Source organism: Pseudophryne corroboree, chromosome 9 (genome assembly GCF_028390025.1).
Source record: "Pseudophryne corroboree isolate aPseCor3 chromosome 9, aPseCor3.hap2, whole genome shotgun sequence".
Lineage (NCBI taxonomy): Eukaryota > Metazoa > Chordata > Amphibia > Anura > Myobatrachidae > Pseudophryne > Pseudophryne corroboree.
The window spans coordinates 40,547,945-40,560,388 of record NC_086452.1 but is presented as its reverse complement, the minus strand read 5'-3'; the positions used below and the strand labels follow the sequence as shown (position 1 = coordinate 40,560,388).

Genomic DNA, 12,444 nt, shown 5'->3' with positions numbered 1-12,444 from the left:
GCGTCGTTGTGCACATTGACCATAAATAATTTTAATTAGTTTTGTACCACCAAGCCAGGGAACCCCTGCAAGTGCCCCCGATTATATATAATATAGATATACAAAAAAGAAAAAAAAAACACACATATATATATATTTATAGCAATAGTGAAATTGGCGTCTAAGGGTTGTTATAACACCCCTATTTCAATCAAACTATATATTGATATGAGTCTTCATAACAAAATATGAAGACTCATAAAAAACAATCAGTGGGTTCCAATACACATATTTATTAAAATCCGTAAAAAGCATCAGTGTCCGTAATGGTGTAAAAGTTCTTTGGTCATTTTACCCCCTATCAATATCCAGTGGGGGTCCAAATAGGAACAAGTGTACAGATATTTCTTTCACGAACTCCTCCTTCTAGAACTGTACATTGGAGGTCATTTCACAACAAGACAGATAAACCAACGCGTTTCGTCCCATACAGAGACTTCATCAGGGGTCTCTCTCATTTCAGTAGTTACCATCAACAATTAAAGTGGTGGATACGATTTCTCTTGGATACTCACATCAATCAAATGAGTCGCACAGTATTAATCTCGTGACCGATAATGCCTGATAAATTCTAAAAACATGCGTGTGATACATATTCAATAGGTGGTATCACTAGCATTCAACCGTCTGGTAGAATGTGCCGTGTGTCCTAGTATCACAAATGTGTGTGTGTGTGTGTATATGTGTATATATATATATATATATATATATATATATATATATATATATCTTGCAAATGAATGGGCGGCACTCTCCAGGCTTTTTCAAATTTCCATAGCGTCCTTTATTCCTACGTTACGTTTCGGGCTCTCGCCCGTCGTCAGGGACAATCATACACAATATGACATACAAAATTACAAACATTTATACCCTATCTAACATGTGCACAAATTGCTAAACTCACTCACCTGCTCCACGCCGCTCGGTGCAGCCGGGTCCGCGCGCAGGCAACTGACGTCACTGGATCCCGTCTGCACCGAGCGGCGTGGATCAGGTGAGTGAGTTTAGCAATTTGTGCACATGTTAGATAGGGTATAAATGTTTGTAATTTTGTATGTCATATTGTGTATGATTGTCCCTGACGACGGGCGAGAGCCCGAAACGTAACATAGAAATAAAGGACGCCTGGAGAGTGCCGCCCATTCATTTGCAAGCTATTACAGGGTCACAGACCCAGGGAAGGCACCAGAGCAAGTAACTTCATGAGACCCTATTTATACTGAGTGCCGGATCAGACCGTATATGTGTGTGTATATGTGTATGTGTATATATATATATATATATATATATATATATATATATATATATATATATATATATATATATATATATATATATATATTATATGTATGTGTGTGTGTGTATGTGTATATATATATATATATATATATATATATTAGTATCTATTACAGTATAAACACAACACATATTTCAAATGTGGCGCTGAGAGACTTAAATACTGTATAATATTTATATATCAATTTCTAACCGTTTTTCTCCTCTTGCTTACAGTACGGAACACAGAATGCGGGCTTCTTATCCCCCTTAGATGTGGACACATATGATGCTCCGCTTCGTAGCCCAGAGGACATCCCCATAGATGTGGATCACAGTTAGTATCTGACAAATGTTACGGAATGAATGTTTACACTCCCCATGTGATATACTCCTCCTCTTGTGATAGTTACAATATAATGAACACTAACATATATGTAAACCTTAGCTAAATTATTTAGGGGAGTATTTATTAAAGCTCTAGGAGAGAGAAAGTACCAGCCAGTGTTTGAAAAATGACAGCTAGGAGCTGATTGGTTGGTACTTTATACCTCACAATTTTATCTCTCCCCAAGCTTTGATAAATACTCCCCTTAATATTTATTCAAAACACAGCTCACATATATAGGTTCACACTAATTCGGACTGATAAACACAATCTTATTTGGTTGCTACAGATTTAGCGCAATAGCGGCGTCTTATGATACAGTAATGATGGTCTGTTTTGTCAGGTGTAATCTCTACCCTCAAGGAGCCCACGATCATCTTCGACCCAGATGAAATTGCCATAGATAAGAACTACACGCAGAGGAAAGATACCAGCACGATTGCAAGCTCCGTGGCTCAACGCGCTCAGAGACAGTCATCCCTGTAAGTGGTTAGACATAACAGTACCGTATGAAGTAGGACTGAGGTCATCCGTTCTTTCTGCAGTTTATCTACCTGAAGCTTTTTTCTGTGTCAGCTACAGGTGACGGAGGTGGCCCAGACTTGACGGGTCATCCAAACAAAAACATTGAAACACACTTTAATATTACAGCTGTCAACCAAACTATAGAAAATGTTTTGCAGCGTTTTCAAGGACCGGTCAGCCATTGACTGAGAAGCATTTTTGCAGACTAATCAAAAAAGCCAAATTTCAGTGCAGAGTATCCAGTACTATAGTACAGAACCTTACATCAGTCATTAAGAGCCCGTTTCTGTAACTGCAGCCTTGTCTCCCCTCATCCGTTAATAAAAACAGGGCTAAAGGCTTTTTATTGCTTTTTTTTTTTTGACTGAAATGAAACTTGGCATATTTTCAGTTTAAAAATTGGGTATAAAAATTCGGACGTGCCGGTGTGTTTATGCAGTTTCTGTTCAAGTCGGATCAATCATTTGACGATCTAGAGGAGGCAACAGAGCGGGAAGGTTTGCGAGGCTTGATCTATTTGGCTTTTGTAAGGATGGCATATAAAACGTTATTGTGTTTTCGTTAACATCATTTCAGAAGGCGTATAATTTTATTACGATATAATGAGCTCGCTACTTCTGAGTTGGTAATGGAATGATAAATTTGGTTTCAGAAGGATATCGTGTGGTGCTATTAACGTCTTTTTGCCAATCGAGTTTTATGTCCTCATCTCCTTTGGGTAGAGTTTTATTTTATTTTGTTATGTCCTAATCAGGAGGGCATCTCAAGACTCTGACTGACACAAGTAGACGTGCTTACAGGCTTCCGGTGAGCATGAAAGTGTACGACAAGCCACTGAGCTTAGAATGAACGAGCTGTTGTCCATTTAACCAAAACAGTCTAAGTAGAATAACTATTTTAATGGACTGAAACCCTTCATTTGTCTAATGTACACTGGAACAATTGGTAAGATGAAGCAGAAGAATGTTATTGAACTTTTTCCATTGGTTCTAGTCTAATCTGCTTGCTGATCTCTCCATTCAGGAGAGGTGCCATTGGTTGTGTTCTCTTCCCTATATTTATGTTTACAGTAAATCCTCATGCTGCTGTACTGCCTCTTTTGGGATAATCCTCTCTCTCCACTCATTAGCCTGAAGGCGTGGCCTAGTGACAGAATATTTGCAATATCATTGGCAGGTACATAAATGACCTGTTTTTTTTTTGGAGGGGGGGTTCTGTATTCCGGACCACGTGCACAAGAGAAGGAGGCATGGTCACATGCCCTGGGGCATACAGAGAGTTCCCGACGTGCTGGGCCACCCCCCGTCTTCTTTGTCCTGCTGTAAAACCCCCCTTTCCATCCTGTACCCAGCTGCTCCTCATCCGCATGGCATTGAAGGGGCTCAGTTCTTCTTGATGTGTGGGAGTCCCCTAAATTAGATGAATTGGGTTGCTGGATAAATGACAGAGACAGATATGGAGGTTCCACCGGTCGTTGTATATATAATATATATATACATATATGTAATATGCTGTAGAGGACATTTAAGTGTTGCTGACAATAGTGAGAAACAAGATGTGTTTTTTCTAGTGCAGTTTAGTAGCGGACTGAGGGGGTCATTCTGACCCGTTCGCACGCAGCGATTCATCGCATGTGGTGTGAGCGGGTAGGAAATGTGCATGTGCGGCGCCCGCAATGCGCACGTGCGTCATTGCCCGGCGACAGCCGTCGCCGAGCAACGAACGGAAGAAAGAAGAAAGTGATCACTAGCTCGATCGCAAGAAGATTGACAGCGGGGAGGCGTTCCGGGGCGGATACTCACCGTTTTCCGGGTGTGGAGATCCGAACGCAGGTGTGTCCAAGCGTTTGGAGGGCGGTTGTCGGACGTCAATTCCAGAACCTTCATCGCTGGATCCATCGCACAGGGTAAGTAACTGCAGGGCTGGTCTTGTTCTGCACAAAACTTTTTTAGCATAGCAGGGCTGCACAAGCGATCGCAGCCCAGCTATGCTATAATACACTCCCCCATAGGCAGCGTCTAGTTGATCGCACGAGCAGCAAAAAGTTGCTACGTGCGATCAACTCTGAATAACCCCCTGAGTTCCCTGTGTAAGCCCTTTATTTTCCTTTACCCTGTTTGTAGCTATCTCACTAGGATCCAGGAGACAGTGGTCTGATGAAGATAATCAGGGCTGCACCAGCTTAGGCCTCAGGCAGGAACGTGAATTGTGTAATGCTCTATCACACAGATGGGGAGGTGTATCAATCCTCAGAGAGCGTATCAGCCAATCCACTTCTAATGGTCATTTTATAGACTGTGTTGGAAAAATGACAGTTAGGAGCTGGTATTAAAATATTCCCCAGAAAGAGACACCATAAATAATAACACAAGAGCCTTATGATATAGATATCAGAATTCCCATTGGGTTTTTGTAAGTGCCAAAAATATATGTTGGCCGTTGATCATTGATGGTTCGCTGGCCATAGTTGGTGGTTTTACCACCAGTTTCAGAGATTTATGCATGCATGGCCACAAACCATTCATGGTTCAGGCGTCAATGGTTTTCCAACGATAGGTAAAATTCCATCAACCATCGATAGCAGAACTTTTGCAGGGTGTTCCTACCATAAATACAGCTTACCTTATGGCCTACTTCCTAACATTAAGCCAGGAGAAAACTGGACAAAGCAATCTGTAGAAAAGTCGCCTCTTATTCACCAAAATCCCACCCTAATACACAATAGCCACACCCCTTCTCTGTAGCCCCAACCCTTTGTGGGTATCCGCGTATTGTGACAGTCCAGCCATAATTGGACCATTGAAAGGCATGTTTGTGATAAAAGAGCTGCATATAACTTATCGCACCTGGATGTGGCAAACCACCTCCCGAGACTGCTTTCATTAACTTGATAGGCGGCACTTGTATATCTGTCTGAGTTTGTATACACACACAATGGAACTCGTTGTGAAAGACCGCCACGGTCGTTGCATTGTAGCATTTCGTATACAGATTCCCACTCCTTTGCATGCAGATGTACAAGTGTCACATATCAAATTAATCAGTGCAATCTCGTGAAGCGGTCTTATAAATTCCTCACCATATTGCCTATGAGTCTGATGGAAGGACACCACAATAATGGTCTGTAACTGTAGTTTGCATTCGGGCAGTAACTGGTAACAGATCATGTGATAGCGCGTGTTGCAAATACCGGAGGAATGAGGCTTAGTGTGTGTTCCGACGAAGGTAAAAAAAATAAAAATATTATTTATTTACTTACAGTTTCTTATATAGCGCAGCATATTCCGTTGCACTTTACAATTGGAAACAACAATAATAAGACAAACTGGGTAATAACAGACAGACGTAGAGGTAGTGAGGTCCTGCTCGCAAGCTTACAATCTATGAGGAAAGATACACAAGGATAGTATTAGTTACTATGGTGTTATATAAGCGGTGCCCAGGATTAAAACTAGAGATGTGCGGCGGGCACTTTTCGTGTTTTGGTTCCAATTCCCCGCTCGTGTTTTGTATCTGAATCGGTTTTGCCAAAACCACCCTTTCATGTTTTGGTTTTGGATCTGGATTATTAAAAAAAAAAAAAACACATAAAAACGGCTAAAATCACAGAATTTGGGGTAATTTTGATCCTACGGTATTATTAACCTCAATAACATTAATTTCCAGTCTATTCTGAACACCTCACACCTCACAATATTGTTTTTAGGCCAAAAGGTTGCACCGAGGTGGCTGTATGATTAAGCTAAGCGACACAAGTGTGCGGCACAAACACCTGGCCCATCTAGGAGTGGCACTGCAGTGTCAGACAGGAGGGCAGATATGTAAAGATGTAAAAGAGGTGCAATGAAGTAGCTGTATGATTGACTAAGCGACACAAACAATTGGCCCATCTAGGAGTGGCACTGCAGTGTCAGAGAGTATGGCACTTTAAAAAACTAGTCCCCAAACAGCACATGATGCAAAGAAGAAAAAGAAGTGCACCGAGGTTGCTGTATGACTAAGCTAAACGACACTACCACCTGGCCCATCTAGTAGTGGCATGCAGTGGCTGAATGCCGAAAGTGGCCCGCAATTGCTCTTTCATCCACTAGGGGACACTGGAGTTCTATACAGTAGGGGTGTGAAGCCTGCAATCGGAGGTGTGGCACAATCTAAAATTAGCATTGTCTGCACAGCCGGCTCCTCCCCCTTCACATCCCTCCTACCTCAGTTTGAAAAATTGTGCTGGAGGTACAGCACGTGGGAGCACAGAGCTCCTGACTAAAACTCTAAAAAGTGTGCTGCGTCCACCTAATAAAAGGGAGACAAGGCTACTTAATATTGGAAGAGACAAAGATCCCTATTGAAGGGACCTGCATCTCTCCACAGGAGATCCTCATCGATTTGGGCAACGTGAGTAACATGTTACAAGGGCCCAAGTAGTGTTAGTTTATTTTTTATTTTTTTATTATTATTATTTTCCTATAGGCTTTCTTAAAAAGTACAAGAGTAGCTGTAGTTGCTTAGATAGGGAGAACCGCTCCATCCAGCATCCGGCGCGGCCAACAGCAGGGAGACAGCGCAAAGTCTCTCACACAGGCGGCAGACAGTCTCCCCTATCAGCAGCGCAGACTCCGCTAATGGTCCGTGATCACTGAGAGGCGCCGCTACGGGACCCGGTAAGAGCGGTCCCGGCGCGCGCCGGCCGTCAGGGAAAAGACGCGACAGTGACAAAGATCTGTGCCGCGCAGCTGAGGAGACTCCCTCAGCCGCGTGCAGGGGGTGACGGGCAGTGGGAGCGCACAGCCAGCGGCAGTAGGAGCGCACAGCCAGCGGCAGTGGGGACCTGTATAACGGAGATCAGAACTCCGTTAAGAAATACAAGTGGGGGAGACAGCGCTGTTTAGCTGGGACATAACGCATGAGGTAAATCTTTTTCCTTCAGTGGCGGCCATTTTAATATCCCAGACAGGCGCCAATCTCACTTCAACGCTAATTATATCAAGCTCCCCCTACTGGTGAAATATATATTAGTGATTAGAAGAGAGATTCATTATGCTAATAGCTCCCCCTGCTGATATAAAATATATATATTACGTTCTCTGAGGATCTCCTGAAAACTAATTACTGATTATATTTTCAAAGGAATTCGGTTTCAAAGATCCTGAAGAAAATACACGGAAGCAAGCGGATACCAACTCTAACATCGTAGCTGATTTAACAGTTGGGGTGTGAGGGTTGCGAGTCGGCTGGTGTTATATTTTTTTATTTTATTTTTATTTAATCTTTTTATGTAAAAATATTTTGACCTGATCGTTTTATATAACAGACAGGTAATTCCAGCCGGATCCAATACCTTCGCTTCCGTCATCTCCCAGTCTTTCTCTTCCTAGTTTAAAGGGTGAAAGCGCTGCGTGATACCCTGGTAAAGGGTTTAAAAACAACATGTCTAAGGCAACCAAGACCTCCAAGACCTGTTATGTTTGTACGAAATGTAACAAGAAGAGCACGCGGGTTGGCAGCTCCGGGGTGTGCGACTCCTGCTTAGACAATGACGCTCCACCTGGGAGCAGTGCTCTGGCTAGGGCATGGGAAGACAACCTTGCTAATAGAATCTCCAAGGAAATGGCAGAATCGCGCAAGCAGCAATCGGAATGGGCTGCGAGATTCTCAAAGACGATGGAGGAATTTCTCATCAAGTTAACGCCGCCCGCACACGCAGAAACGAGTGTGCGCAAAGTTGTTAAAAGAACTCTTCCTATTATACCAGAATCAGAGGAGGAAGAGGGTTTTCTTCTTGATACGGAGGAAGGTGAGTTAATTGAACCTAACCTAGACGCCGATTTTCCAGAAGAGGACTCTGCAATCTCAGGTCTGGACTCCTTAATTGACGCGGTTAAGGAGATCCTAAGCTTTAAGGAAGAGGAAATACGGGAGCCGGAAGATTTCGATTTGTTCAAATCCCAAAAGCCGCGTTCAGCAGTGTTTCCCATTCCTAAATCCCTCCAATCTCGGATGAGGCTTGGAAACAACCTGACAAACGCTTTCAATTTCCGAAACAGTTTCAGGTAACTTATCCCCTACCTAAGGGTGTAATGGACAAGTGGGAGACTCCGCCGGTAATGGATGCTTCCCTAGGAAGGTTGTCAAAGAAGACCATCTTACCAATTCCTAACGTAACTACTTTAAAGGATGCGTCAGACCGTAAAGTTGACACAGCGTTAAAGTCAATTTTTGTAGCAGCTGGTGCAGCGCAGAGACCTGCGATCGTCTGTGCTTGGACAAGGCCATGGGTGCATGGTCTGGGTGTATTGTACAAGCTATTGAGGAGGAAAATAGCTTAGAAGAGATTACCCAACTGGCGGAACACATTCGAGAATCTGCTTCATACTTGTGTCAAGCTTCTAAGGATATTAGCAGAATAGCATCGCGCATATCTGCATCGGCCCTATCGGCTAGAAGGATTTTATGGCTCAAAGAATGGCAAGGAGACTCTGACACCAAGAAGGCGGTAGAATCAATCCCCTTTGGGGGTGAAATGCTGTTCGGACCAGAGTTGGACAAGTGGATTTCGCAGGCTACAGCGGGGAAGTCCACTTTTCTGCCTACTCCTTATACGAGAACCTCTCCACAAACTAGGAGAGGTTATTCGGGACCAGCGTTTACTTAATTTAGATCAGTCCTTTCGAGCCCGAAGAAGGGGTTTCGGTACACAAGCACGTGGGGGCAGAGGTAGAGGCCGCTCACAGGTAGCAACCAGAAAGCAGGATAAACCTGCTGACAAGACCGTGGCATGACGGCCTCCCAGCTCACCTGGGGTCACCCTTGGTGGGCGGCCGTCTGGAAGGTTTTCAGGACATCTGGGCCAAAACCTCACCAGAACTTTGGGTGAACAATTTAATCTCTCAGGGATACAAACTGGAATTTCAACAGAGGCCTCACAGTCAGTTTTTTACAACAGGATTGCCTCAGTGCCCTCAAAAAGCAAGGGCACTACGGGCAGCAATTCTAAAATTGCTACAGGCAGAGGTCATTATTCCGGTTCCCGATTCTCAGAGAGAAACGGGGTTCTATTCCAATCTTTTTGTCGTGCCAAAGCCAGACGGGACGGTCAGATCAATACTCAATTTAAAAGTTTTCAACCAGTTTTTAAGGATCTACAAATTCAAGATGGAATCAATCCAATCGGTCATTGCAGGCTTAGAACAGGGCGAGTTCATGGTATCCATGGACATAAAAGATGCATATCTGCATATTCCAATCTGGACTCCTCACCAGGCTTACTTAAGGTTCGCACTGGTGGCGGATCACTACCAATTCTGGGCCTTGCCTTTCGGTCTATCTTCAGCCCCAAGAATCTTCACGAAGATCATGGCAATCTGAGACTGTTGGGGGTCACGATTATACCTTATCTGGACGATTTACTGATCAAGGCACCATCTCAGAATCGACTGCTCAAGGATGTTCAGACATCCCATCAATTTCTAATTCAACATGGATGGATTGTCAATTTCCAAAAGTCCAACCTCATACCGACTCAACGGATTCAATTCCTCGGTCTCATCTTGGACACGGTACTATTACGTGTGTTCCTACCAGAGAACAAGGTCCAGGACCTACAGAGATTAGTGGCTCAGGTACTGAGGACGCAAACTGTTTCTCTGCACCTCTGTGTGCAACTTCTCGGGAAGATGGTGGCGTCGTTCGAAGCTCTCCAGTACGGCAGACTTCATTCCCGACCATTCCAAATAAACCTCATTGATCAGGGAGCAGGCTCGCACTGGCTTCTCCATCTGAGAATCCGACTTCAACCGCAAGTACGGGTCTCCTTGATATGGTGGTCGTTACACAAGAACCTTGCAGCCGGGAAGAGATTCGGCATTTGGGATTGGAGGATCCTGACAGCGGACGCCAGTCTCAGAGGTTGGGGAGCCGTCCTAGAGGACCATCAGTTTCAGGGACGGTGGACGTTACAGGAGAGCAAACTACCCATAAATATCCTCGAACTAAGAGCAGTTTACAATGCGCTTCTCTTAGCAGAAGACCTAGTCATGAATCAACACTTCAGGATTCAGTCGGACAATGTTACGACGACGGCTTACATAAACCGTCAAGGAGGAACAAAGAGCAGGATGGCGTTAAAGAAAGCCACAAAGATCTTGTTGTGGGCAGAAAGACAAAACATCATCCTCTCGGCAGTGTTCATTCCAGGTGTGGAGAACTGGGAAGCAGATTACCTCAGTCGCCAGGACATGCATCCGGGAGAGTGGTGCCTACATCCACGGATTTTCGACATGGTTGTGAGAAGATGGGGTCTGCCTCAGGTGGACCTAATGGCGTCTCGGCAAAACCATCAGCTGCCCAGATATGTGTCAAGGACTCGAGATCCAGCAGCAGAAGGAGTGGACGCATTAACGCTTCCTTGGTGTTACAGGAGGGTTTACATATTTCCACCATTCCCACTCATACCTAGGGTTCTGAAAAGGGTGAAGCGGGAACGAGTGTGGGCAATTCTAATTGCACCAGATTGGCCCCGCAGGAGTTGGTACTCAGACCTGCGGGGGTTACTTGCGGAAGATCCTTGGAGGTTACCTCAGAGAGAGGACCTGCTATCTCAGGGACCGTTCCTACACCCCGACCTGAACAGGCTGCGTTTGACGGCGTGGCTATTGAAACCCGGATCTTAAGAAACGGAGGGATACCACGAACAGCCATTCCTACAATGATTGCCGCTAGGAAGCCAGTCACAGCCAGGCACGACTAAAGGATTTAGAGACGGTACATGGCTTGGTGTCAGGAACGGGGATGGAATTCAACGAACTTCCACTTATCTCGACTTCTACTTTTCCTTCAGGCAGGTTTAGATGGAGGGCTCAGACTGGGCTCTCTGAAGGTTCAGATTTCGTCTCTCTCCATCCTTTTTCAACAGCGGTTAGCATCCTTGCCCGAGATTCAAACCTTTTTACAGGGGGTTCTGAGGATTCAACCCCCTTTTCGTCCTCCCACTGCACCATGGGACTTAAATTTGGTGTTAGAATATTTGAAATCACCGACTTTTGAGCCGTTGACGAGAACAGACCTGAAATATCTATCTTGGAAGGTCACGTTATTACTTGCCTTGGCTTCGGCTAGGCGGGTTTCTGAGTTGGGAGCCTTATCCTGTAAGAGTCCTTTTTTAGTTAGGATAGGACGGAACTCCGTACAAGAGCAGACTTCCTTCCGAAGGTGGTTTCGTGGTTTCACGTAAACCAGCCAATAGTGGCCCCATCTTTCCAGGGTCTCACAGATGAGGACGTATACGGGTATACGTACAGGTTACGTCGTCCTTCAGAAAGTCGGACCATTTGTTTGTTCTTTATGATGGGCCAAAGAAGGGTTGGTCAGCATCTAAGCAGTCTTTGTCTAGATGGATTAGACTTGCCATTCGGCAAGCTTATATTTCCTGTGGCAAACAGGTTCCGGTTCAGATGGGTGCTCATACTACCCGATCAGTGGGTGCCTCGTGGGCGGCTGCCAGGGGTGCTTCCACTACTCAACTTTGCAGAGCGGCGACGTAGTCTTCAGCCCACACGTTCGCTAAATTTTACAAGTTTGATACTTTTGCGTCCGGAGACTCTAAGTTCGGACGTTTAGTTTTGCAGGCCACCGACAGCACTCCCTCCCTGGGGGATAACTTTGGGACGTCCCCTACTGTATAGGACTCCAGTGTCCCCTAGTGGATGAAAGAGAAAAGAGGATTTTGGTACTTACCGATAAATCCATTCCTCTGAATCCTCTAGGGGACACTGGACGCCCGCCTCGGTGCTGTCAACCTGCTGTGTTCAAAGTTCTTGTTTAAACGGTTCGTGCAAACAGCATTAGTTATTCGGTTAAGAGTTCTTGGATGCTGTTTGATATGTTGTACGGTTCGGTTCCTCGCCATGTGCTATAGTGTCATGTCCTATTCTCTCAGTCAAATTTTTAAAACTGAGGGAGGAGGGATGTGAAGGGGGAGGAGCCGGCTGTGCAGACAATGTTAATTTTAGATTGTGCCACACCTCCGGTTGCAGGCTTCACACCCCTACTGTATAGGACTTCAGTGTCCCCTAGAGGATTCAGAGAAATTGATTTATCGGTAAGTACCAAAATCCTCTTTTTTTCAGTCCACTGACCGCATCTCCTGCATGCCCCTGTCATTTTTAAAAAATTCTGCAATTGGTAGACTTATACAGCAGTACCCCTGGACTCATACGGCAGTG

At 44.8% G+C, this 12,444-nt stretch overlaps 1 protein-coding gene across 7 annotated transcripts in view; it reads left to right on the top strand.

The window, feature by feature from the left end:
- The window catches only part of PATJ (PATJ crumbs cell polarity complex component), a 446,647-nt gene that overhangs the window by 227,096 nt on the left and 207,107 nt on the right, over positions 1-12,444 (top strand). For all 7 annotated transcript variants that reach the window (XM_063939224.1, XM_063939227.1, XM_063939228.1 and 4 more), the window contains 2 exons: positions 1,552-1,651; positions 2,046-2,184. In XM_063939224.1, coding sequence (XP_063795294.1) covers positions 1,552-1,651; positions 2,046-2,184 — 239 coding nt within the window. The remainder of the gene's footprint in view (positions 1-1,551; positions 1,652-2,045; positions 2,185-12,444) is intronic.